This window comes from Barbatula barbatula (assembly GCF_947034865.1).
Source record: "Barbatula barbatula genome assembly, chromosome: 21".
Classification (NCBI taxonomy): domain Eukaryota; kingdom Metazoa; phylum Chordata; class Actinopteri; order Cypriniformes; family Nemacheilidae; genus Barbatula; species Barbatula barbatula.
The window spans coordinates 4,089,068-4,114,358 of NC_136784.1; the positions used below are offsets into that span (position 1 = coordinate 4,089,068).

The window sequence follows — 25,291 nt, forward strand, 5'->3', positions numbered from 1 at the left end:
TTGTTTGTTGGTAGAAATATATTTACTCATGAGGGTCAAATAGTCAAGCAACAGTTGAGCAATTCTATGTGAACATACTATTATTTAAAAACAACTTAAAGACATGTACTGTATACACATCGGCTGAGGAAGTTGATTATAAAATTGAATTATCAGTAGGAACGTACAGACTAAACATTTTAATATTTACTCTGATTTACACACTACCAAATAGACTTTACTGTGGACTTGTATTGATCTCAAATAGTGCTATCAGTTAAATGTGTATTTTACAATGTAAGAAGAGTCGGACTGTGAGCGAGACTGTATCTCCCAGAGTCCCAGATTGAGTATTAGCAAAAAGGTAAGTGTTGGTGGAACAAACTATTTTGTTTATGATTAATGTTATTTATGATTATTTAATAAATTATTACTGGTCTGTATAATATATGAAATCTGTTTAATTCTCTCCTTTAGTAGAAAAAACTATCATGAAGCTTTTGGCCATCATAAGCTTAACTGCATTTCTCTGTTGTGGTACAGTGACGTTTACATTATTACCATACTTGTGGTTTAACCTTTTGTAGACTATAATCAGTTTTCTTTGGTTATTTAAGTGCAGAAACAGCATGTGTGTTGTAGCAGTGATCATCATGACCACCTGTTTATTTCACTTATTTATTTGAGACAGTTATTTTCTTTGTCTTTAGTTGTTTATTGTTCTCTTTTGGAAGGGATTCAGAGTTCTGGCTCATCAGAAAGAGAGTTAAAAGAACGAATAATCAACTCTGGGATTGCGGTCTTTATAGACTTCTTGGATAAAGTCAAAAGCGCCACCGAGAAAATAGTCGAAGATGAACAGTTTAAAAAATCAAGGTATAAACAATAACACATTACATTATTTAAAGCGCTCAATAGTTGCCTCTTATTCTGCATTCAACACTTACTATGTTTTGCAGGATTGTGATCCAAGAACGCTTGAAAGAAGTAAAACAGATTAATAAACAAATCTTTGATGTAGCTAAAGATGATTCTCAACGGTATGTCTCATTTTGTATGTAGACATCTTTGGTCAGACCATTTTCAAGGTTTAAATGCAGGTTAATTATAAATTGTAAAAAATGATATAATTTTGCTCAACTGGGGATGATGTTTTAGATTGTTGATTTGTTTGTTTGCATGTTTCACAGCATAAAACAGAAAACGCTCGCATTCTCTGCTGTTCTAAGAAGTGGAACAATGGTGAAGGAGATCGCTGACAATTTCTTCCATCCGTAAGATGTGCACATTGTCTACTGTCTCCATTAAATGCTTAAAAGCCTCATAAGTGACAAATGGAATTTCCTTTCAACAGATTTATGAACATTTATCGTGACACCTTAAAAACTGAGACCAGGGCTGCGATCTGGAGGTAAGCCTGTGTTTGCACTGAAAGAGAACATGCGTTTCAAAATTGCATTGGCAAGACGTTGTTAAAACTTTAGAATGGCCATAGAAATCCGTCATTTTGTTTTTGTTATTTATTGCAGAGAAGTGGAGTCGGAATACCTGCAGGGAGCCCCGCCCGTCCACGATAAACCTATGGGTTTCTTAAGTTACCTTCTAGCCAAACTGTATGTCCTCAAAACACATTTTCCGCATTCTATGCTGTTCTACAAAAACACAGTCAGCTAATATTGTTAACTGGTCTTACCTACACCAACAGTCAACTTTCTATATGTTAACAGGGTGGTGAGATCCGGGTTGTTGAATGCGCTTAAAGGCGGGGTGAATATTACTTTGGAAGTTGGAAAAATAGATCTTGACCAACTTCATGAGGAGTAAGAATTTCACGTCATGCATTGCAGTCTGGTTTTGGTGTAGGGTAGGCCTATTTTATGTCATTGATTTACACCTAAAACTCTTCTAAACCGTCAGCATTTCTGTGCTAATATGTGCATGTATACTGTAGGGGAGAGCGGGGTAAGTTGTCACATGGGTAAGTTGTCACACTGTTCATAACTCCAACACTAGAGGCACTATCTCAAAAATCAAATAGCCACTTTGTGTGACTTCTTCTTCTATAGTAAATTTCCTGTTCACATGTGGTCAAGATCGTTCTAATCTGAGGTTAGCACAATTTTCTTTTTTTTCTGCTTAAAAAGTAAAAAATTGGCACTTTAAATTTTATGCAATAGAGCTTTATTAAATAAAATTGTTTAAAAATATTATTTTGCACAAAATAAAGGAGACAATAACAAGTCTTTTGATACTTTTGCTGCCGTGCTATTTTGAGCTAACCTTGAGATTTAGCCAACATTAGCACACATGTCAGTTTGGGGCAAGTTGTCTCAATGACTTTGGGGCAGGTCGTCACATGTGACAACTTGCCCCAGTACAAATAAACACATAAAACATTTTGATATTGTTATTTATTTGTAATTGCAATACAGTTTTGGAAGAAAGGAAGGGTAAAATGTGTGAAATGCAACAAATGGGCCCATGATGCTTGCACCTCAGGCCAGGCAATTTATGTGTGCCAGAATTGTGACTCTGAAGATGAGTCTGATTAGTCAGATACAGGATTTGTTCAGATGTTAAAGATGTTAAGTTAAGAGAGTTATCTGCTGCATTCCATTCAGTTGTCATGGATAAAGTTCAAAGTAAAGTGGTCTTGCCATTTTATGTGTTTTATTCAAATGTGTATTGTTTGAATTGAAATAATTGTTTTTCCAAATTCTCTTGGCCTGGTTGTTTATATTTCCAGTTCTGGATTGTTTATATTTCCAGTTCTGGATTGAATTTAAAAATTAAAATCAATATTCACAATTAAGTAGTTGTTCTTTTTTTCAGATAATCTATGTGACAACTTACCTGCCGATGGGGCAAATTGTCACAAGTGCACATTCTCTATTCAACAGTCTACAACTCAGTAATGAGATAAGATATGAAAATGTAATGAATACAAATTATGTGCCCAAGACGTTCTTCTTTCATTTGGTATGACATTTATACAATTGTGATGTATGGTGCTCAGTAAATGTTAAACAGTGTGAAAAGTGTGACAACATGCCCCGCTCTCCCCTAAGGCTTCCAATACATTTTTAAAATCGAATCTTTGTATCCATTAAAGCGCGCAGATGTTTACGAATAACGTTCGCGAGAAAGCTGCTGAAATTTCAGCCTTGGAAAGGCAAAAAGAGACGAACGATTTTCTTGCATCACTAAGGTAAACGCATTTATCAACTTTAATTCCTGAATTCGTTGAACACATTTCCAAAGAGGTCTACTTTTCTTTGTGTTCATCGCTTAGAACTGCTTCTGGACTGACAGTTTATTATTGGGATCAACTTTTGGAACACACTGAAAGCTGGTCCTTCCATGAAAAATACTATGACTCTATTAAGTAAGACTTTTCATTTTAATACTTTATATACAGAGCTAATGTAGATCGAGTATGAGAATCAAAACTTTGTGTGTTTTAGACGATGGAGGGAGCTTACGAAGCTGAGAAACGCACGTGAAAAGTATAACGTACTTATAAACCCTGAAACAATGGATGATTTTTTGAAGTAAGGCTGCAGAGATTTCTGCAGTTATATTTAGTTTCTTATTTAAGTGCAAGTATTAGTCTATATTATATACAGCACCTATACATTGTGTGTAGACGTTGTCCAATATACCTGCTAACTGGATTTAATTCTTTTCTAGTTGGTTTGACCAAACTTTTGATACATTTTCCGAAGCCATGGCCCTGAAATACTATACAGTGGGAAATGAGGTTTTTGGTTCCGACCGCTTCAATCAATCCAATTGGTAAATCTAATCTTTGCTTAATATTGTATTGCAATTAACTGGCATGTTTATATTTAATATTCGCATATTTAACAGGTCAATTCTTAAGATCGCTACTGTTCACGGTCTCCCTGTTTATGAAAAACTGACTGAAAGTGGTTTTGGGATTTCAGAGCTCAACAGTTTGCTCAACAGAGTGGATCTTGCAATTCAAATTCTAGATAGAAATTATGTTTATATTTCAAGGTATAAAACCTGTACAAGACATTTCAATTGAATCATGCAAAATGTATATTAAAGGTATATGTGACTTTTATATAGTAGAAAATGTTTGAACTGTTTTGCAGACAGATGTTAGCGTATCTAGTTACAATGATTACTTACATAGCTCAAAAGGAAAAAGAAAAAGGAATAGATGATGGAACATTACTCCCTTTTAAGTAAGTATATTAAGTATTACGTCATTTCTTTCAGTGAATAAGCAAATCACTTGTTTTATATCTGAAGAATGTCTGGTTGCATGTTCTATATATTTGTGTCTACTACAGAGTGATCAAGAACATTGGATTAGAGGTTTGGGACCGTTTCCAAAGTCACATGTATATTGACAGCTCTGAATTTCAGCGAACAGAAAGGTAAAACAAGGCTACTGTGCTTAAGTGTGATATTGAGTGTGTGTCTGTTTGTGTGTCTCTGTGTGTGTGTGTGTGTGTGTGTGTGTGTGTGTGTGTGTGTGTGCGCGCCTGTGTGTGTGTCTGTGTGTGTGTCTGTGTGTGTGTGTCTCAGTGTGTGTGCCTGTGTGTGTGTGTGCCTGTGTGTGTGCGTGTGTGTGCGCGCGCGTGCATGTGCATGTTAATTATTTTCTAATAAAATGGTTAATGAAAATATCAGATGGTGTTTTCAACAAGTTTCTGTCTAATGAACCCACATGGTGGACACATTTGTAGGGAATGGAACCATGCGAGGACCATCATCATTAATGAGTTAATAAAAAGTGGAGAATTTACAGAAGAGCAACTTGAAGAAGCTAAAATGTAAGAGCAATATATATATATATATATATATATATATATATATAATAAACAATCAATAATGTCCTATATATAACTACATTTTAGACATTATGTTATTCATTGATACACATATACAACGATTTTTGATGCATATAAAGACTTTAAATCATATTTACTCATTTGTTTATAAATATGATTGTTAAGGAACTTTATCAATGGCATTCGTGGGACAATAGAGAAAGTGATGAAATTTGCTGACATGGCTGAAGGGCTCGATAAAAGGATTGAATGGTCGATTTTGTAAGATTTACTTTTCTTTTTTTTAATTTGCATTATCAGAACACATGATAATATTTTAAATCCTCGAGTGAATAAAAAGAGTACAGTTAGTAACCGATAGAACTAAATATGTTGTGTTTTACTTTTGCAGAATCATCAAAAAACTGATGCACCACATAATGTTTATTTTTCTCGAAAACTGGAACGAGTTGTTGGAGTAATTGTTCTTTCTGACAGTACCAGAAATACATTAAAAGTACAACATTTAACAAACATTTGGAAACATGTTGTGTAATGAGAGCAAAACAATAAGCAACATTTTGATCAATGCTTTTACGGAAGTTCTCATAAAAGGGAAAAAGTCTCAAATTGTGAGAGTATGAAATAATAAAGCATCTTTTTTTATATAATCTTGAATCCTGGTATGTAACAATGAATATTGCTTTGTTTAGTTGAATGCCTTAATAAAAGTTTTAAACACAAAGTATTAATTTAAATTTAGACATATAATTTCATATATTTCATACACATTGTCCATGTACAATGACGTATAATAACTACTTATCATGTGGTGCGAACAAAATATCAATAATTGTATTAAATAAATATAAAATACATCATATTTTGGATTCTCTAATACAGTAGCTTTAAGTGAAAATACGTTTTTTTTAACAATTTTCAGGAAAAAATAGGTTTGTCAATTTTGTTGTTTTATAAGGACAAGAGTTAATGTAAGGACAAAATTATGAGATGATAACTTAAAAAACTCAAAGAATTGGAAATATGTTGTTTCTTAACACTTTCAAAACATTTGTAAACAATATTTTTAACAGTCATATTTTAATCTGCATTTATGCGTACACCGCATTCTAAATGTTAGAATAACTGCAATGCATCCTATTATTTATTTATATCATATCAACTGGTGACATGCACATTGAAAATCCTTTCGGATATGCACAGATGAAAGCTCAAATTAAAAATACTGAAAAAACCTGCTGATAAAGAACTCAATATGCCAATATGCCTGAGCATCAAAACATAGACTCATCTGCTTTGCTAAACTCGCTCAATGGCCTTAAACCCTCAACAGAGAACAGTTTACTGTACTTTGAAACGCTTTTCTTGTGCAATAGCCGTTGCAGACGACGAGATTTGTTTTGTAGGGGTATGTACACTGTTTCAAGATTGTATAGCTGGAGATAAAGTTCAAAAGGGGTTGACTCATCTTTAACAACAGACACCAGTCCAAGTCATATTGGACCTAACATGATCTTTTTCTTTTAATCTCACTTTGGTTCTGAGAGAAAACCGCAGTATGAGGAGGTCACTGTTCATCTTACTCATAGTTGTGCTTGTCTTCAATGGTAAGTTTCATGTATTCCTAAATTAATTGTAACATGCATTTCCTTTTATGTTTGATTTTGAGTGACATTTTACAGTATATACTGAATGTGTATTGCAATTGGGTCTAGTACTTAACAAAGTCACTTTTTATTACCACAATTTTTTATTATTTGATTCTGTTTTGATTATATTAAAGATGTAAAGAGCACTGACCCAAAAGATGAAGATCAAGAAATAGATAAACTCTTTGTTTTGGGAAGTGAAGCGTTTTTGAAGTTCTTGGACAATGTTAAAATGAAAGCGCAGAATGTTCTGACAGAGAAGAACTTCAACAGAAAAGGGTAAGACCAGATATGTGTGTAGATGTAGAATGAGTGTGATGTAGTACGTTCAATACCTTTTAGCATGACTGATGTTTTCTCATATGGGGACAGTAATGAAATGCAAGACATGTGGAAGTCTCTGAAAGAGCTAATGGAGAGAGTCATTGCTAAGGAGCGAGCTGAAGGAAACCATGATGATTTTCTTATAGCAACAAGGTGGGTTCAACTTTGTTCACTTTGACACATAAGTAATAGTGTCATCATTTACTCTTTTGTCATATCATATGAATTTCTTTCATACGCAGAACACAAAAGAAGATATTTTGAACAATGTTGTTTATGGAACCCCATTCATGTGCACTAATTTTGCGTCATAAAATAGAGGTGAATGGGGTCCAGTGCTGTTCGGTTACCAACTTTCTTCAAAATATCTCTTTTTCTGTGTTCTGCAGAAGAATAAAATCATACAGTTTTAAAATGACAAGAAGGGGAGTAAATAATGACAACTTTAATGTATGTTAGTAACTTTGTATTAGCACCTATGGTACTATTGCTCTTTGTATGACATATCGCTTATTGCTCCTCGAACTCTTTGTAAGTCGCTTTGGATAAAGGCGTCTGTGAAATGTAAATGTTAAAAACAGTAGACCATAATTTCCCTTATATGAAGGTCTTCAAATGAACTGTTAACTAATCTGATAGTCCTGATAATTCATAATGAGAAAAGCATTTAAGTCCTCCTGATCTTGTTGTTTTGATACGCTTTATAGCATGTTTCATCATCTAGGCATGATGTTTGAAAAAGGTGTTTTTGAAATAATGAAACAGGACTTCCATGTAAGGTAAGGTGGCTTTTTATACAATATTTTTTTCATTATCATAGGTTTATATTCTGACCGCATACAATAATGCAAGGATGCACATAATGTACATGTTTAGACAAATGGGATTTGCTTTTGAATCTCTGACAGTAGTTTGGGGTTGAAGGGGATCCTCAAAAACGAGACGCTAGTGGAGCTCTGGAGGTAAGCAGGTATTCTTTCTCTTTTTATTAAATGTTTCCAACATGATCTTCTTTGATCTTAAACCTTTATAATTCCATTAAACCATCCATCATTTTTTATCTGTTTGTTTATCACAGATATGTGGGGTCTGAGTATTTTCCAGATGCCCCACCAGTCTACAGCGATCCTGTCGGGTTCCTGAGTTACCTTTTGTCCCAGATGTAGGATTTTTTTATAAAACACTTTTTTTCCCTTTCTTTGTGTGAAAACACATTTTATTTAATGATCTCAGTTTTTACTGAGTTTAACATACTGTGGTGATACATCATGTTACTAAATAAGCAGCTGTGTTTTTAGATTTAAAAGATTTAAATCTGAATACAATGGAGATGTTTTATACAATATTTGATAACTTGATCTCAAAATATTGATTGGAAATACCAATTCTTTGTTTTGAAAGTTTGGTGAAACCCCACATGGTGCAGAGCCTCAAAGTTGCTTCAGAAGTAATGAAAATAGACATCGACCAGCTTTATAAAGAGTAAGAGATGTACACTTTTACTGTTAACTTTAAGCGTTTCATTGTTAGTTACTGTGATTCCTGAAAAGGTTTTATTGATTTAAATATAATGTTTGGTAAAAATGCACTCGGATGCCAAACTCTGCATTTTTATATATTATAGCTCTCAGTGTTTTCTTTGTAGGGCACAAGTGGCTATAAATCAGGTCAGAGAGAAAGCAATGGAAATCTCTGCATTAGAGAGGCAGACGGAGAAGAATGATTTTGCCGTATCACTGAGGTAATTTATGAAAAGCAAAACAATTAACAAACATTTGTTTGTTTTTCTTTCATGAGTAAATAAAGTAATTGATCAACCAATTATGCTTGTGGCTATGCACAATGGTTAAAGGGACAGTTCACCAAAAATAAAAATGCATTCATTTAACCTCAAGGAACCTCATATCATTCAAAGCCTTCATACGAGACTGTTCTGGAACACAAAAAATATATTTTTGTCTCAGTGGTTTTTTATGCTTACAAAATAAGTCAGTGGAGGCCAATGTTTGGTTACCAATGTTCTTCAATCTTATTTTGAGCTCTGCAAAAGAAAGTCATACAGGTTTGGAATGGCATGAGAGTATATGATGACAGAATTTTCATTTTTGGGTGAACTATCACTAACCTTTTTTAAAGTATTTTCTGTAATTTATTGTTTGGGTGGTTTATAGAACTGCCTCTGCGGTCCTCGTGTTTTACTGGGATACATTTTTGGAATACACTGAAAGCAGTCCATTTCATGACAAGTATATGGACTCCATAAGGTAAAACATAGATTTAGTCCCTCAAATTTCACTTAATGCGTCAATAGTTGCAAAAGAAATGCGGTGATGGTCTCTCTCATGTACGTTTGTATATACAATATAATAAATACTGTAAAGCAAGATGAGTATTGACTATAAAGCCCTTTTTGTCTTACAGGCGATGGAAGGGGCTAAAGATGTTGAGAAACATATCTAAAAATTGTCACTCAGAGATAGAACATCAGGCCTTGAAGTAAATAAATACAGATCAATTATAATAATAGATACAGCTTTACATAACATGACATATTAATAATATTGCGTGACCGCTGTCTTTAAGATAAATGCGATTTAACCTTCTCTTTCTAGTTTGGCGGATGAGCATTTTGGCAATCTTTTTAATAATTTTGGCCAGGAATATTACAGATGGGGGGATGGAATTTTCGGCAGTGAGAGATTCAATCAATCAAACCGGTTAGCACTTTCAACTCATGATCATGAAATAACCTCTGGGGGTCTCTTTTTTAAACATTATTATTAAAAGCACTGTTTTATAATGTGATTATTGATGTGTATTGTACATGTAATCTGTTCTTTTATTCCAGGGCCTTTCTTAAAATGGCCTCAGTTTACCGTCTCCCAGTTTACCAAAAACTGTGTGATAGTGGTATTGGAATTTCAGAGGTCAATAGTTTTCTAAAGACTGCTAATGGTGTACTTACTGAGCTAGGAGGAGAAGATTTTGCGCACAAGTCGAGGTGTGTGTGATTGAAGTAACAGTAGTCTATTAGATTGACCCGGAGAGGGACAGATTGTAAAGTATGTGGGGCAATGTGATGCAAATTAGCCAAAATCTTTTCTTCTGATTTCCTCCAGAGAAATGATTTATGAACTATGGACTGTTTTTGAAAATCAAATTAAAGCATTTGTAAACCGATAAAGCCCTGAAGTGTATATGCTTAATGTCTCTATCTGAATGTGCCTGGTTCCTCTGATATGCAAAATTTAGCAGCCAGTGATTGTTGGACAAGTAAGATTTGTGAAAACATTTTAACCACTTTCTCTCTCTGTGTTCGCAACAGCACTATAAAAGAAAAACTCTTTGACATCTGGGATCAAGTGCTTTCTGGCATCAACAGCAATATTAAGGAAGATGAAGTCCAGCAATCAGTAAGGTAAGACCTATGACAAACAATGTTCTATTATCCATTTCATTTTATATACACAAACAATAGGCCTGCTGTCTTTTTTTGGTATGGTCAAATCAATATATAAGGCTCTGATTTAAGGTAAATCTGGTGTAATGAAGTGTGTAATCTAAAGATATCTGAAGATAAAAACAGAACCTCTTGGCTTCACATTTCACAGGCACTGGGATGAATTGAAGACCGTTTTCTTGAGTGTGTTAACTGACAGCGGAGAAATAACTCAAGATAACATCGATGAAGCACAGAAGTAAGAAAAATTTGCCACTATTCACACAAATTGATTTTATTTCAACCTGTATGACTCTTTGTTTACAGTCGGTTTCTTTTCTAGTTGTGGAATACAAAAAGATGCAGAATGTTAGTGACTCCAGCCTCACTCCCATTCGCTTAAGCATCGGTTTAAATGCATTTCTATAGCGCTTTTTCCAATTTAGCATTTTTGCAAAGCAGCTTGAGAGTAAAAAGAGATTATTTGGTTGGAAACTTTACTTTACATTTATAAAACACGACACTACTATTGTTTTATTGCTCCTGTATGACACATCACATCACATCACTTATTGCAACCTGAACTCTTTGTAAGTCGCATTGGATAAAAGCGTCTGCTAAATGACTAAATGTAAATGCACATAAATATATTACCTTTAAAACAAATATTTTAGGCCTAGATGCAACAGACACTGCATGAACACAAATAAATAAAAAGAATGAAAACTGTACTACCCTTTTTATCCGTAACATGTACACTAACAAACTTTTTACCTTCCTTTATGAAGGACTCTGAAAAATGTAGGACGCATGGTTTTGGAGAAATATGTAAAAATGATCGATGGTCTGGATACAAGGATCAGTGCCTCCATTGAGTAAGCATTTCTTATTTGTTCATTATTATTCATAAGAATGACAAAATCAGTATTTTTCTAAATTGACTAGTTATTTTGCATCTAGTATAAAATTGCATAGATGTACATATACATATATTTTACAGATCTCTTGGAAAAGTAATGCTGCAGACTTTTGCCGGCACAAATAATGCCCTGATCAATACTCTGCTGTTCTTGCTGTCGGATTAATTCTCTAAGCAAGAACAAACAGCACGGGGATTTTATTACATTTCCATGTGGGATATATCAGTAGTTATTCTGGCTTTCCAAATGGATGTAGCTAGTGGAATATCGTTAACATCCTCATTTGCATTAGTTATTTGCCTGGCACATCCTCTCCTAAATCATTTCTGCAAACTGAGATTTTGAGATTGTTATGCATTGGATTACCTAGACAACATTCGACAGATTTATCACTGCTGTTAATAATGGATAACACAGTTCAGGCTGTGGTATTGTTTATGTTGCTAACCAGATTATGTGATTAAAAAATGTTGTGAATAAATTCATTTGTTTCCTGTCTGTTTTTGATCTTTTAAACGCATAATATGACAAATAAAATGAATTTAATGAAACATAATAATTAGTAACTTTTTGTTGAAACTAGTATCTTTGTATTATCACATATTGTATTATTGATCGTGTTTGACACATCGCATATTGCTCGCTTAACTCTCTGTAAATCGCTTCGGATAAAAGCGTCGGCTGAACGACTGAATGTAAATGAAGGACATGACCATATTTGGAGCTGTGCCTTTAAGATCCCGCCCTCTTTGCATGTGCAATGAGGTGACGCTCTTTACCTCACTAATGAGCTGCGCGTTTGTTCTGTGTGAGTCGTCGGTAATTCATCTTTAAAATAAAGTCTTTTTGCAACCCTTGAAAAAAATGTTGGTAGCATTACACAGAGATGAGCTGCACAACTGTTGTTTTGTGCAAAGCGACCAAGAATTTAGTCGAAAACAAACTCACTGGAAATGTTTGAAATCCCTGCGAAGGAAGAGCGAGAGCGCCAACCGCCAGGTGCGACACACGGCCAGAAACACCTCAAGGTTTGATTATCTTCGGTTCACGATTAGTTTTTGACTTGTGTTGTTAAAGAATGAACATAAATAGTCTTTGTAATGGATTAATAACAGTCAAACGTCAGTTGTCGCAAAATAAGCTGCAACAGTCGGGTTTTTACAACGTTAAAGTTAGTGTCACGTGACGGTAACTTCGAAATACAGGTCCACTGACCAATCAGAATCAAGGATTGTATTAGATCGTCTGTCTTGTATAATATTTAGTATTTTTTATGGCATGTACTTTTTAACAGTATACTTTTAACATTTTCGAGATTTAGGCAATAATATAAACATACTATGTGCGTTTTGGCTAGAAGGAATACAGCAGCCTCCACTGGGCATGCGCACTTCAATGCCGCATAATTTAAGTTATTTATTTATTATAAGGTTAGGTTTAGGGTAGGTGTAGGCCTTAGCTAATGTAATTTAGTGTAATTTTATGGTTTTGCATCACTGCCGGCTGGAGCTGTATATTCAATCTACCCACAACCTTTTGTGGCCCAAACTTAACTTTGGAAAGAATCTAATCTATAACCGATGAATAGTATTGGTTTATTGCAGTTAATATATAATGACATGTCCATGTAGATTAATTACAAAATTAACTGTTATAAACAAACGCATACCAGCAGTTAAGATGAAACCGTCTTGAAGTAGTTTAAGTAAAATCAACAATATTAATTTTATAGTTAACTAAAGATTTGTGTCTTGCTGTTTCCTCGTTCACTTATTTTAGCTAATTAATTTTTGTAATCAGATTATTTAACTAATGTAATCAATATACTTAATATACTAAAGTGCTGTTGTAACTGGCACTATAATATAACATGATACACCATTGCTATAATCTACTGTGTTACTTGTGTATTTATGAATTTATTAAGTTAACAAAGTCTTTAAAGATGATTCCTAATTCTAATTGGTTGAAGCCACATTATTCGTTTTTCAACACATCACATTTGTGTTTTATCTATTTTCCTCTACTTCCTCTACTGTCAAGTCAGTTTCAATTTATGCCTTGAATTTATTGTACAGGCCACCATCAAACAGCAGAGAGCGCTGTAACCTACTTCCTCCACCTGCATCCACATGACCAGATCCCCTTTCTGTGCCGCCATGATAGTCAAATTTTACTGATGGTGCCCGACCTTAACTGCAAAGAGCTGGCAAGAGTCCATGTCTTTGTCCTAGTCTTATACGCGATTGTTTTTTGCTTGACGTTGCCTGTAGTTCTGTGAGGCTGGATATCTTTTAAAGGAACAGCATACATTACATCAGATAGGAGAATAGACGTGTGCAGTGATATTATAATGAACTGGCACTAGATTGATGTGATTTTTCAGTTCAGGGTTGGGGAAAAGGGTTAGTTCACCGAAAAATGTCATTTATCCACCATCATGTCAATCTTAATCTGTATTTACACAACCTTGGCTTTCATTGTGTGGACACAAAACCACTGGGACATTTCTTAAAATATCTTCTTTTGTGTTCAACAGAAGAAAAAGTCATATACAGGTTTTGAATGACATTATGATGAATAAATGATGACAGAATTTTTATTAAACTTTTTATAAGTATACTGTAAGTCTATTTGAATAAAAGATAAATGTCTTCTGATTGATTTCTTACTTAGATGGTGCTCATACCTAATACCTGAATACTAATCTTCATTCACACCGATAATCAAAATGATAATGTTGGTCTTTACTTTTCATTGTATTTCAGGTTCTTGAATCAAGTGTGGTAGGACAGTTTTTGTGTCTAAGAAGTTGTGTCCTGTTCTGATTTAATGAGGAGTCTTGTTTTTTTAACTTGTCATGGCTGGCACTTCTATTAGCTGTAAATAGATCTCTGCAGGTGTCTCAGATCGAATCACAGTGCAGTCTAATTTCCAGATTTGACTATCTATCTTATACCACAATTTTAGATATGTGGTATCTAGCATGAAGTAATTCACAGGATTACAAACTGAACCCAGCAATATGTTATCTTAACATTACCTGTTACATGCCATTTAGTATGCGCTTTTCATTTACGATGAATTAGAGGGCAATAATTGTAGGGATGATCCCTCTGGGACGCCCCAAGGTTAAGTGTCTTGTTCAGGGGCACAATAGTGGCGGAGAAAAGGTTGTTATCCCAGTAAATTTTTAGTGGCAGGGTTACTTGAGGTCTTTTTAATATTAGGCTACTAGACTACAATTAGGGCTCAGTGTGGACTTCATAAAATCTGAGACCTCATTAGGTCTTATTTACGTAATGTTAAATTTTTTCCCCTTTCTTAGTGAAGGTGCACTCTTAAAAAAGGTGCCTTGCCATGCCATAAATGTCTTATTTTTGGCAGATTTTCTGAAAAAAGGAACCTTTAAAATACAGATAACCGTTGAAATACTTCTAGTATGAATAACTGGAGATAGATTGATAAAGGAACAGTTAAAATTGCTCAAACCTGTATACATTTCTGTATACAAATAAATGTTAGCAGCTGAGATTTCTGGGTAGAAACATTGCCTACCATAGTAGAATTTCTTCCCCCTTTCTTTCGTTAAACACAAAAGAAGATATTTTGAAGAATTTAGGTAAACGAACCGTTCTGGGTCACCAGAATCTGTTTCATAAAATTCTTGTTCTTTCATCTGATTCTAAATTCTTTCTTTGTGTTCAACAGAACAAAGAAATGTATACAGGTTTAAAACTACTCGAGTGTGAGAAATTCATGCCAGAATTTTCATTTTTGGGTAGAGTAGTCCTTTAAATTGTGCTTTTGTGTGATGATGATGCTCTTAGATATCCATTCTGTAGTATTCCCTATGCAGTAAAGTTCATGTTGTTGGTAACCTGTGTGACCTTTGAGAGATTTAGGTAATTGAAGGCTTTCCGTCTACTCCATTCTGATGGGTAATATGTTCTCTCTCTCTCTCTCTCTCTCTCTCTCTCTCGCTCTCTCTCTCGCTCTCTCGCTCTCTCGCTCTCTCTCTCTCTCCTCCCTGGCTGACACAAACACACACACACACATGCACGTGTAAACCTCCCCTTCCCCCACGTCTGTCTCCCTTTATGTCCCCCTCGCCACCCCCCCAACTCTCACTTATAGCTCGCGAGCACATTTTCAAGCCTCTGTAAGAAAGAGTGAAGGAGAGTGTGTCACTGAGGTCGTGGGGGGAGGGGCTTTCAGACAGGATTTGAAGTTCAAGTGCATGTGCATGTGGAGAAAATGACCCAGAGACGGCAAGACACAGACCGACAACGGAAACAAGTTCCTTTATCTTTTTTTACCAAGGTAGAAATATTCGCCCCGGAGTTCAGAAGGTGGGATTGAACATCACAAGCAAAGAAAATCGAACGCTAAGAGACGAGAGCAGAGGCAAGACAATATATTCCGGCCCCCTCCCCTGAACGTTCCTCTACGGCTCACTCCTCCTCCTGTGACCCCCCTAGCCTTTCTCTATCTGTCGTTCTCTTTCCCCTCCCATCTCCTCATGCGGTCGCAGGCGTACACATGCGCCTTCACCGCCTACCTCTCTTTCTCTCTCCGGCTCTCTGCCGAGCCTGCAGATCGCCGGCTCTCCTCTGGCAGCTTCGTCCGTGTGCCTCCCTGCTGGACGGAGAAACACGCGCAGCCCTTCTACGGTTCCCCCTTTCTCGTGCCTCACTTAAAAACCCAGGCCCCTAAAAGCGGCTCACTTTCCTACTTGTCCTAGCGTCTGGTTACAATCCTCTCTCTTAACGTTTGGTGACTGATTTTCCAGCCCTTATTCCAAAATCTCAGTGACACAGGCGCGAGGAGAGCAGAAAGCAGTCCGGAACGCTGAACAGTAGGAAATGGGCTGATGGGACGAGTTTTTTAAAATGAAGAGGAAAACGTGGTTTGGGAGGAAACGCTGAGAAGTGACTGCTGCTGGGATAGCGGACAGGAGACCTGGAGGAATGAGAGAAGAACGACAGATGAGGTCGTCGAAAATGCGGGAAACGGAGGAGAACGTTTGACTGGTATTTTTTGCTTTAACTGTTTCATTCTTTTCCTGCGTAACTGTTGTTTTTCACATTATTATGTTCACTTTCTTTAAACTTTTCCTCTCGCTCAGCTCATACAGCACACATACGCAGTTTCTCATTCACTTTTTACTCTTTTTTTTTGTTTTTGTTTTATGAAGTACATGCTCTGTACGCTAATATTAGATTTTTACCTCTCTGTATCTCTCTCTCCTTGCTTTTAAATTCTTTTCAGTTTTTAGTTATTCATTTTTTTCTTGCCTCCGTAATGTTGTCTTTTCATACCCATAATTCCCTCTGGAATGTTTAATATTTTGCAAGGCTGGTTTTCGCCATATGCAGTATTTAGGTATCAACGAAAGTTTGAATTTAAAGAGATGTACATCAAGAACGGACAATTATTTGTTAATGTCTCAAAGTAACGTGTTTAATTCTGGTGCCGTTGTGCAAATACGGTACCAGTTTGTTGTGTACATTTCCGTTAGATGTGGTTGCATGTGCGCTTTTGTGTGTCGGCGTACATATATGTGTGTGTATGTGTGTAAGTGGGTGTGCAGGTCTCCATGCATGCTTGAACATGCAGGAGGGTAAACTGTGCTTTGAATTGTGGGGGTCGCCCGTGCTTCTTGCGTTCCAATCCCAGTGTGCCCCTACGCATGCCCCCAACTTCCTCTGTCCGTCATCCCTCCATCCGGGAACCCCCACAATCGTCCATCCATCCGGTTGTCTGCTAGCTCAGAGACAAAAGACGCAAATCTCAGGCCTGTGCATATGTGTGCCATATTTATGAGTAGGCAAAAAGGACTGGGTCCTTTAGTTAGAAGTCATTGATCGTCTTACTGTTTTTCTGCAAAAAGCTCGGATCAGAAAACGGCAGAGAGCGACTTAGCTGGTAATATGGCACGTGTGAGTAAGTAGTGTGTGTTGAGGCATTCAGTCAGAGATTCTGTTTTAAAATGCACGATAGACACATCCTCTTGCAGGGTGAATAACAGGGGTGTCTTTTTCCTACTGCGTGTCGTGATTGTCATGTCTTTGCGGACTGTTGCCTCTATTTAATATTTCTATTTCTGCCTCGTTCTGGATTTTTGTGAGGTTTTTGTTTTTTCGTCTCTCTGCGTTACAGAGGGAGTATTCGTGGTTTATGTCACGCTAAATAAGTAGGTTTAATGTTTGTGTGTGTGTCTCTATGAACAGATTATAGTAAGAATAATTGTGTTCTGTGTGCAATGTCAGTGACATTTGCACTGCATTTTGTATTCGAAATTTTTTCTATTCTATAATTGTAAAATATTCTATATTATATTCTATAGTAGCATATCTGTATTAATGTGAAACCTCATTGGGCACCAATTTTACTGTGTTTCCTGGAGAAACAGAATATTTAGTGGAAATTTAGGGTAGTACTGCATTATTTATTGATTAGGAATTAATTTTAATCGTAAAAATCAGTCATTACACAACAAACCAATGGCCAAATAGTTATAAGGCTATAACATCATAGGTCATTATCAGTGCAAAGAGCAAGTTTTGATAACATTTTACAATTTTGGGTGAGTAAAAAATAAGTCATTTTGTCATGTACTGTGTACAAATTCTGTCCTAACTGTATTCTATTTGGAAAAATAGCTTGTTGTTGTTGTTATTCATTAATCTGCAGATAATATGAAATCCAATATGCTCAGGAAAGCATACTGAGAGTGGTTTGGCCGTCCGCTTTCTGCATTTGGTCGCTTGCCATGGCCCGTTGGTGCCTGCCGTGGATCTGTGCCATGACCCCGGCCTGACCCCTTTAGCACCCAGAGGGACTGCAGGGAGAGAAACTGGGAGAGCAGAGAAGAGGGTGTCGGATGAACTGAAAGACTCTTTGATATAGAAATTCAGATGAGGCAAGCGTCTGGGTCTAGTGCTAGATGGTGAGTGGCATAGAAAACCGTCTCGCGGTCGCTTTTCATCAATGCGCGTGTTTGATATCGAGCCATCGCCGGCCGAGACTTCGGTGGAAAATAATGCCATTGATTTTATCATCAGACGAAAGAAAAGAGCATAGAAGAGATTATGCCAGGTGTCAGGGTTCCTAGTGTTATGAAATATTACTCATACCGCCTGTCTGTTATGTAACGTTACATAACCCAGGCTTCCGTGGTAACTATGTTATTGGAGCTCAACTTATGATCAGGGGGATATTTGAAACTGGGGCTGAAGAAGTGCTCTACTCTATTATTTAGGATGTAGATGAAAATACAGTCATTGTACCAGCTTTTTATTGCATTCAATATGCATTTTCTCCATAATTTAGTGTGCGTACAGCTTAAATAACTGCTGACTTTGAATTAAAACAGCTTTTAAAGGAAGGGTTGTTCACCCAAAAAATATAAATTCTGTCATCATTTACTTAACCTCTTGTCATTTCAAAACCGTGTGACTTCTTTCTTCACAACACAAAAGAAGATATTTAGAAGAATGTTGGTTATCGAACAACGCTGGTTCCCATTTACATGAATTGTTTTTTTGTCCATACAGCAGAAGCGAATGATGACAGAATAAAAAACATTTAGGGGTAAATATCCCTTTAAGGATGTGTTTCTGCTTTTGCCAAAGCTGCAACCTAACTTTTGCCTCTGGGGGATATCTTTACATGTGTTGAAATAAAATTAGGTAAAACATTTGATGTAGCCTACATTTTGCAACATTTTGTGTGAAATCGTTCCTGCACAGCACAGATTTTGAATGCCTGTCAAAATCTTACCCTTGTATGAAAAAGAATGAATTTTGCTTAGTTATTTGCAGTTCTTTGTTAGTAAATGCAAAAAAAAGTTTTTGCATTTACATTTACTCTATTTGTACTCTACAAGTTTTACGTAAATTTTAACTTGTTTATTTTTAACAATAATAATTCCATTTCTGAAACGTAGCTATCCATGTAGCCTTGTTTTAGACTCATCATTCATAGTCAGTGATTATGATGAAGTGTTTATCTTAAACAGAACAGTGAGTAAATTACCGTCGACCTTCTCCAGGTCCAATATCGAGGTCAGATTCTCCATCAATCTTTCTTCTGTTTGTTTATCTTGGAGCTCATTGGTTTTTGGTTTTAAGATGCATTTAGGAGCTTAAATTCACGTCCAGTGCTTCCCTGAAATATTTAAACACTGCGGTTTTCGACTATCATGAATGACTCAACAAACATAGATCAATATGAGTTGACTGCAGCAGTGCTTGGTAGACCTGCAGATTATAATTGTTAAATTTCTAGATGATCATGAAACAGAAATGCTTTACTTTTAAATAATTCACATTTTATTGGTCGACAGGTGTGTATATTAATACAGTTAGTTTATATAACACAGTCGCGTCCGTCATGTGTATCAGACTGGAGAACATTTCAACATCTCATTGCCTCTGTCATACTGTCCCGTATCTCTCCTTCCACCCCCTCCTCCTCTTCATCTCATGTAGTTCTCATTCATAATGGATGAAATTCAACCGCATACTGTACCATACTGTAATGCATTGCTTATACCTCAGGATATCCCTGGTCTGTGTTGGATTTTCTTTTTAAAGAGAGATGGATGAATGCTGATGAAAGTGCTTATGAGAAACCTTCCTGATACCACAGCAATGCCCCCACCGCTTAGAATTTTTTTTGCGAAAACTCAAATATCACTAACATGTATTGTAACTTTATAAGTGTATGTTTGGCAGTAACAATGCGGTAGCAGTGCCAAGGTCACAGGTTTGAATTCCAGGGAATGTTTTTGATGTAAGCATCTGCTTAATGCAAATATGTAAATGCAGGTATTTCAGATGTATGTCATCATCTGACTTTCAAGACCGTATGGCACAACACCAAAATATGTTTTAAAGAAAATTTGAGCTAATGATTTCTAAAAAGGAAAGTTTAAACAAGACTAAAAATTCTATCATGATTTATTCATTCTGATGTTGTTCAAAACCTGTATGACTCTTTGTCCTGGGAAACACAAAAGAAGATTTTTTGAGTGGTTTTGTGACCATACATGGAAGTCAATGGGGAGGCAATGTTGTTTTGTTACCAGTTTTCGTCAAATAATCTTCTTTTGTGTCCTGCAGAAGAAAAAACTAATTGTCGTTCATTTGGATGAATACGATAGCAAAGGGAAAAATCTATGAGATACCTTTTTATATTCTCTAAAATCTCGGATGTTTACATTTAGTTCATTCCTCAGAACTTCATCCGAATCGCTCATGTATGCCGTTTGATTTCTGGAGCTGCAGAAATGAAGCAGAGGCATCAAAAGATCTCTGTGTCAGTGTCAGAAACTGATGCTTTGATGTCTCAATTCGCACGTAGCCACAGGATACGTTTTAAACTTGGTTGCGCTCCGCTACCGTGCGGTGAGATGAATTCCTCAAGAAAGATTAAAACAAAAGGCTATGGGGAACTTTGCCAGCTGAGATCTGATGTGCTTGTCCAAACTTGAAAGGAAGCCAAAGAGAGCACAGGTGCATTGGTGTTATCATGCCGTATACAGAGCTGATGTCTTTTGTGTTGGAAAACTCTGTTTCTGTATTAATGATGTTTATGTAATTGTGTAGAATAGGCTGCAAGCTGTCAGTTTTGAATTAGTTACTATCAGCAGATGGTCATGTGGTTCAGTGCCAAAATGAAGGAGTTTGGTTTTGCACAGAGGTTGGAGTAATTGTTCATTGGCATGGATCTTTGCCAACGGATTTCTGCACAATTGAACGCCTGTCATTCTACACAGTTCCACCTGACATTTGTCTGTTTGTGTATTTAATATTTTGGCGACGATAACAATGCTTACAGCTAAAAAGATCTGTCTGGGCACAATTTACTAAAAATGGGGATGTTTCATATCACCTCTCGTATTAGTCTTCTTAAGGATGCCATAATTATACTTTTCATTTCGTTTTGACATATCATCCATTCCCGCATCCCATCACATCAGGGCTGTGCTGGGAGGCTGTGCGTAATTCTTTATTCAGACACAAACTCAATACAAACTCACAGCGGCGTGTGATTCGGCCAGATGTCTCAATTAGCTGAATGATACAATTTCCAGTCAGTAGCCTAAAACAATGCGTTTGGAAAACATGGGCTGAAAATTAAAGAGGCTGTTTACCAGTTTAAAGTATCAGGTTCATTGTTCCCGCTAATGCGATCAGAAGCGTTTTTGAAAAACATTGAATATGCATCTTAGGGAAATGGAGGATTGCTGTAAAGGGAGGGGATGTCGCAATGGTGCCTTGTTATATAATCTTTCCATCATTTAAAACCGGAGTACCAATGATGCACTAACAATAGATTGAACTACAAATACTTATATCTTATCCTGTTCATACATGGATGTTTTGCAACAAAATGGCAAAGAATTGCGTATTTAATGTTTTGGTTGCATTTCATTCCATTTAGTTTTGTTTCATCATTAGCTTCTCAGTTTTCCTATTTGTTTCGAAATTAAGTTTTCACAAATGCATGCTGTTTAGAGAACAAGCTATTTGACAATAAAAGATAAAGGAATTTTACAGCTTTTATAAGATGAAATGTGCCTGCTGTGAACATTTTGAGATGGGTTTAGCACTTACGTTTGCGGCTTTAATCCATCGTATATTAGTACACCGCTGTGCTCACTAATTCGTACATAAACTAGATTTTGTTTTTTATCACCAAATAAGTTAGCAAGACCCTTTCAAGGGTACGAGAAATGGCTTTGTATGGTTTTGGATTATTCAAAAAGAGAAATTAATAGAATGCAATATGTTTTTGTGTTTTTTTTAACTGACACACATTTAAGAACATTTCTTAGTATCAATAATTATATTTTATTTGACATTGGTTTTAATAATAGTACTATATACTGAATGATATAATGTAAGATTACATGATGCTCAAAATAATTCAGAGAATCCTTCATTTGCAGGCTATAGCCAATCTCATCGGGTGCTTACACTTCCGGTCCGTTTGGTTATAATATAATTTTTGTATATATTTATATTCATATTTTATTAATTGTATTAAACTACTCAAGTTATTGATTCTTTTGTGTAGGACTACCGAACGCTAAGTTTGGCATAAATAATGATCGTTTAGGTTGATGCCACTGAAACGTCTATATATCGCCGCTGTCCTTCCCAAACCTGAGATGTCTAAATTCATTTTTCAGGTAATGACGAAAACACAATTTCTTTCACAAAATATGGAGATACAAGGTTTTAGAAGGATTTTCCTGAAAGTCTTTCCTTTAGAAGGTTTCCGTGATAGTATAATTGTGTATAATGTCTGCGTATGATTTCTTTTGACATTGACACTGTTATTTGTTGAGCGAATGACATTTGACTGTAGGGAAGATTTTGTGTAAATAGTGTTGTGTGTGACACTGTACTTTATGACCGGGGGGAAGAAGGGGGCGGTGGTCTGTCTGAACATACGCTTCTTTGTACAAGTAGTAATTATGAAATTAAAGTTGTGGTGTAAGGGTTAACATCTGAAGCTTTCTGGAATGTGTCCGCATGTTTCTGTGTAAGTGTGTGTGTGTTGGAATGCGTCCAGGCTGATGCAAAGAATTCCCCAGCGCAGTGTAAGTCGTACCTCTGACAAGACCCCGCCTTTCACTAGATATCTCTCTTCCTTTTTTATAGTTTTCTTTTTCCTCATTGTCCTCACGTGTCAGTATCTTCCTGCTCGATTTCCCCTCCCCCCTTCCTCTCTCTTTTCCTCGCCAACCTCCTGCGTTACCCCATGTGTTCTCTCTCTCTGACTGTCTGTCTCTCTCTCTATTTGTTTCGCACATGAATTTCAAACCCTGAGGTGCTGGGGGTTGGGTGTGAGCGAGACAAGGAGACAGACTGTATTTCTGTGAAAGAGGTTGGGTACTTGTGTCCTCTATATGCATGCATATAGTATGATAATTCCCATGCAGATTCTTCTGTATGTTCATCTGCAGTAGACGCATGTGCGTGTGCGAGAGCGAGGGGGAGAGAAACTGAGAGAAACAGAGATTGTCTGTTATCAGTGCATTCGAGTGCCTGGTACTGTTGGTGGTGTCTGATTTGTGGTTTGCATTCTCAATGGCCTGCACATATGTCTGTTACATTTTATGTCTGTTTTTTGTTACGTTAAAAAGATGATTCGCTTTACTATGTGACTAGAATCTGACGTGTCAACCAAATTTCACTCATCACGCTTCTCACACACATTTTGTGTAAGCAGTCTCAAACGTTGTGTATATATCTGAGAGGCTAAACTGATTCTCAAGGGAACTATGATATACTTGTAGAAATTCAATGTTAGCATTTTAAAAGAGTTTATTGTAAAATGAAATGTACTGCCAATATACTTTCTACACTATACGCTATTACTTATTTTAAGGGAGCACAGACATAGGAAGAATCTTTGCATTGCTTTTGGCATTCAATGAGAGTTCTTGGAGTTCTTGGCACCGTTTCATGCATTCTGACTTCTTTACAATGTTAAACCGTGATGGCTTCTCATGCTTAGAATGGTCAACTTGTCAAAAAATGAGTTGGACATAGCTTTCAATTTTGTATCATCTTTTCATATTTGTCCAAAGAGGTCATAGGCTAAAGTTAGCTTGAATTGAATCATTGCGTAGGTGAATATTGGTAGGTCCATTTACACCCGGTTGTTAAACAACATCGTTGACTAATGGCGAAATGCAAGTTTTCGTGCAAATGGTTGGAGGATAAAGAGTTGGAACCATGGCTGAGGGCCATTTCTGGGAATAACTGCGAGGCGTAGTGCTTGTGTGTCGGAAGGCATAGCCTCATTTTTCCTCCTAAGAAACCTTGCATTGGGTTAGTCTCTGTAGCTTTTTTCCCATCCTTCTGAATTATGTTGCATTAAAAAGGAGTTATCACAAACGAAGACTTTTTAGTTGTGCTATCTTTCAACCAGTCAGTTTATAGTTAATTTAAGTAAAAGTGTTGCCAATATACGATTAAAACTTAAACTTAAAATGTATGGAAAGAGTCTTAAAAAAGGTCTTAAAAAGTATTAAATCTAGCTTATATCCTGATTTAAAGAATGACCAAACAGTTACAAACATTGACTACCATAGTAGGAAAAATGCCAATGGTAGTCAAAAGTGCTACAAGAACTACATTCTTAAAAATATCTTCTTTTGTGTTCAACAGAACAAAGAAATGTATAAAGCAATATTTCCTACTGGGGTAGTCAATGGGACATTCTTCCAAATATCTTTCTCTGTTCATCACAACAAAGGAAATTCATACAGATTTGCAACAACTTGAGGGCGAGTAAATGTTTACAGAATTTTCATCTGAACTGTTGCTTTAAATCAATGTGACACCACCTCTGTTTGAAACATAAACTTCCAGATTTCTTTAAGTATCTGACTTTATGTGGGTTAAAGTCAATTTACATAAAAATGACATTTCTCATGAAATCGTATCCAACAATACTTTTAAATCATTGGCGTTATTTGCTTATTGCTAATTGGGTAAGAAAATACGACATTATTTAATAACTGATTTTTAATTTGTAAATAAAATTGGATTTAAGCTTAAATGATACAAATATTAATATTTTTGATAGACTGCTCTGTTACTATGAACTATTACTATTGTATGGCCAGAGCAACTCTACATCATGATTCAAAAACGTCTAGCCTTCGTTCTCCACTAACATAATAACAGCATACACGTTTGGAACAACTGAGTTAAGTAATTATTACTTCTTATCTTTAGGTGATCTTTTACTTTAAGCATCTCTCCAGATGTCAAGGACCACTTGAATATTTTTAAAATAAGTTTAATGAGGAGTTCACGGACAGGTTTTCACATTTTTCACATGCGTAATGTTCTTTGCCTGATAAACTCGAACGTGTTTTGGGATTTTCCTCGGAGTGGCTTGAATGTAAATATAATGGATCTTAAATTGATTCATGAGTCAGAAGTTTTCATCCTTTTTTTTCTTTTTCTTTTGTTTCAGATTGGAGTTCTTTTTCTAATGGAAGAAATGGTGGTTGCATAACAAATGTAAGTAATGTTTGAAAGGGCATGGTGCACAGAATCAATCGATTTTTCTGACTAATGTCATGAACATTATGTTTTGTACAATACTGCATTATAAAAA

The 25,291-nt window shown here is 36.1% G+C and overlaps 3 protein-coding genes across 5 annotated transcripts in view; all 3 read left to right on the forward strand.

Moving 5' to 3' along the window:
• Positions 1-76: 76 nt before the first annotated feature.
• LOC306910738 (uncharacterized protein) lies at positions 77-5,530 on the forward strand. Its single transcript, XM_079485527.1, has 18 exons — positions 77-343; positions 457-516; positions 714-855; positions 939-1,019; positions 1,170-1,253; positions 1,334-1,390; positions 1,509-1,592; positions 1,707-1,799; positions 3,092-3,187; positions 3,272-3,364; positions 3,444-3,530; positions 3,670-3,774; positions 3,850-3,999; positions 4,101-4,193; positions 4,302-4,388; positions 4,701-4,787; positions 4,971-5,066; positions 5,197-5,530. The coding sequence occupies exons 2-18, from the start codon at positions 471-473 to the stop codon at positions 5,264-5,266; spliced, it is 1,551 nt and encodes a 516-aa protein (XP_079341653.1). The 5' UTR covers positions 77-343; positions 457-470; the 3' UTR covers positions 5,267-5,530.
• LOC306910739 (uncharacterized protein) lies at positions 5,197-11,635 on the forward strand. 2 transcript variants are annotated; one of them, XM_079485528.1, is made up of 16 exons: positions 5,197-6,412; positions 6,589-6,733; positions 6,827-6,931; positions 7,486-7,557; positions 7,687-7,740; positions 7,857-7,940; positions 8,180-8,260; positions 8,424-8,519; positions 8,950-9,042; positions 9,200-9,274; positions 9,391-9,495; positions 9,627-9,779; positions 10,104-10,196; positions 10,390-10,476; positions 11,006-11,092; positions 11,218-11,635. In XM_079485528.1, exons 1-16 carry the CDS (start codon positions 6,364-6,366, stop codon positions 11,300-11,302), a joined length of 1,464 nt encoding a protein of 487 aa, XP_079341654.1. In that variant the 5' UTR covers positions 5,197-6,363; the 3' UTR covers positions 11,303-11,635. The 2 variants fall into 2 exon arrangements, with proteins under 2 accessions (XP_079341654.1, XP_079341655.1); XM_079485529.1 differs by having other exon boundaries at positions 6,087-6,412; positions 7,690-7,740.
• Positions 11,636-11,896: 261 nt separating this feature from the next.
• The window catches only part of LOC306910761 (uncharacterized protein), a 31,866-nt gene continuing 18,471 nt past the window's right edge, over positions 11,897-25,291 (forward strand). Inside the window, exons 1-2 of one of the 2 annotated variants that reach the window (XM_079485573.1) lie at positions 11,897-12,165; positions 25,148-25,194. The gene's annotated coding sequence lies outside the window, so the exon portion shown is untranslated. The remainder of the gene's footprint in view (positions 12,166-25,147; positions 25,195-25,291) is intronic. The other variant, XM_079485575.1, reaches the window with a different exon arrangement.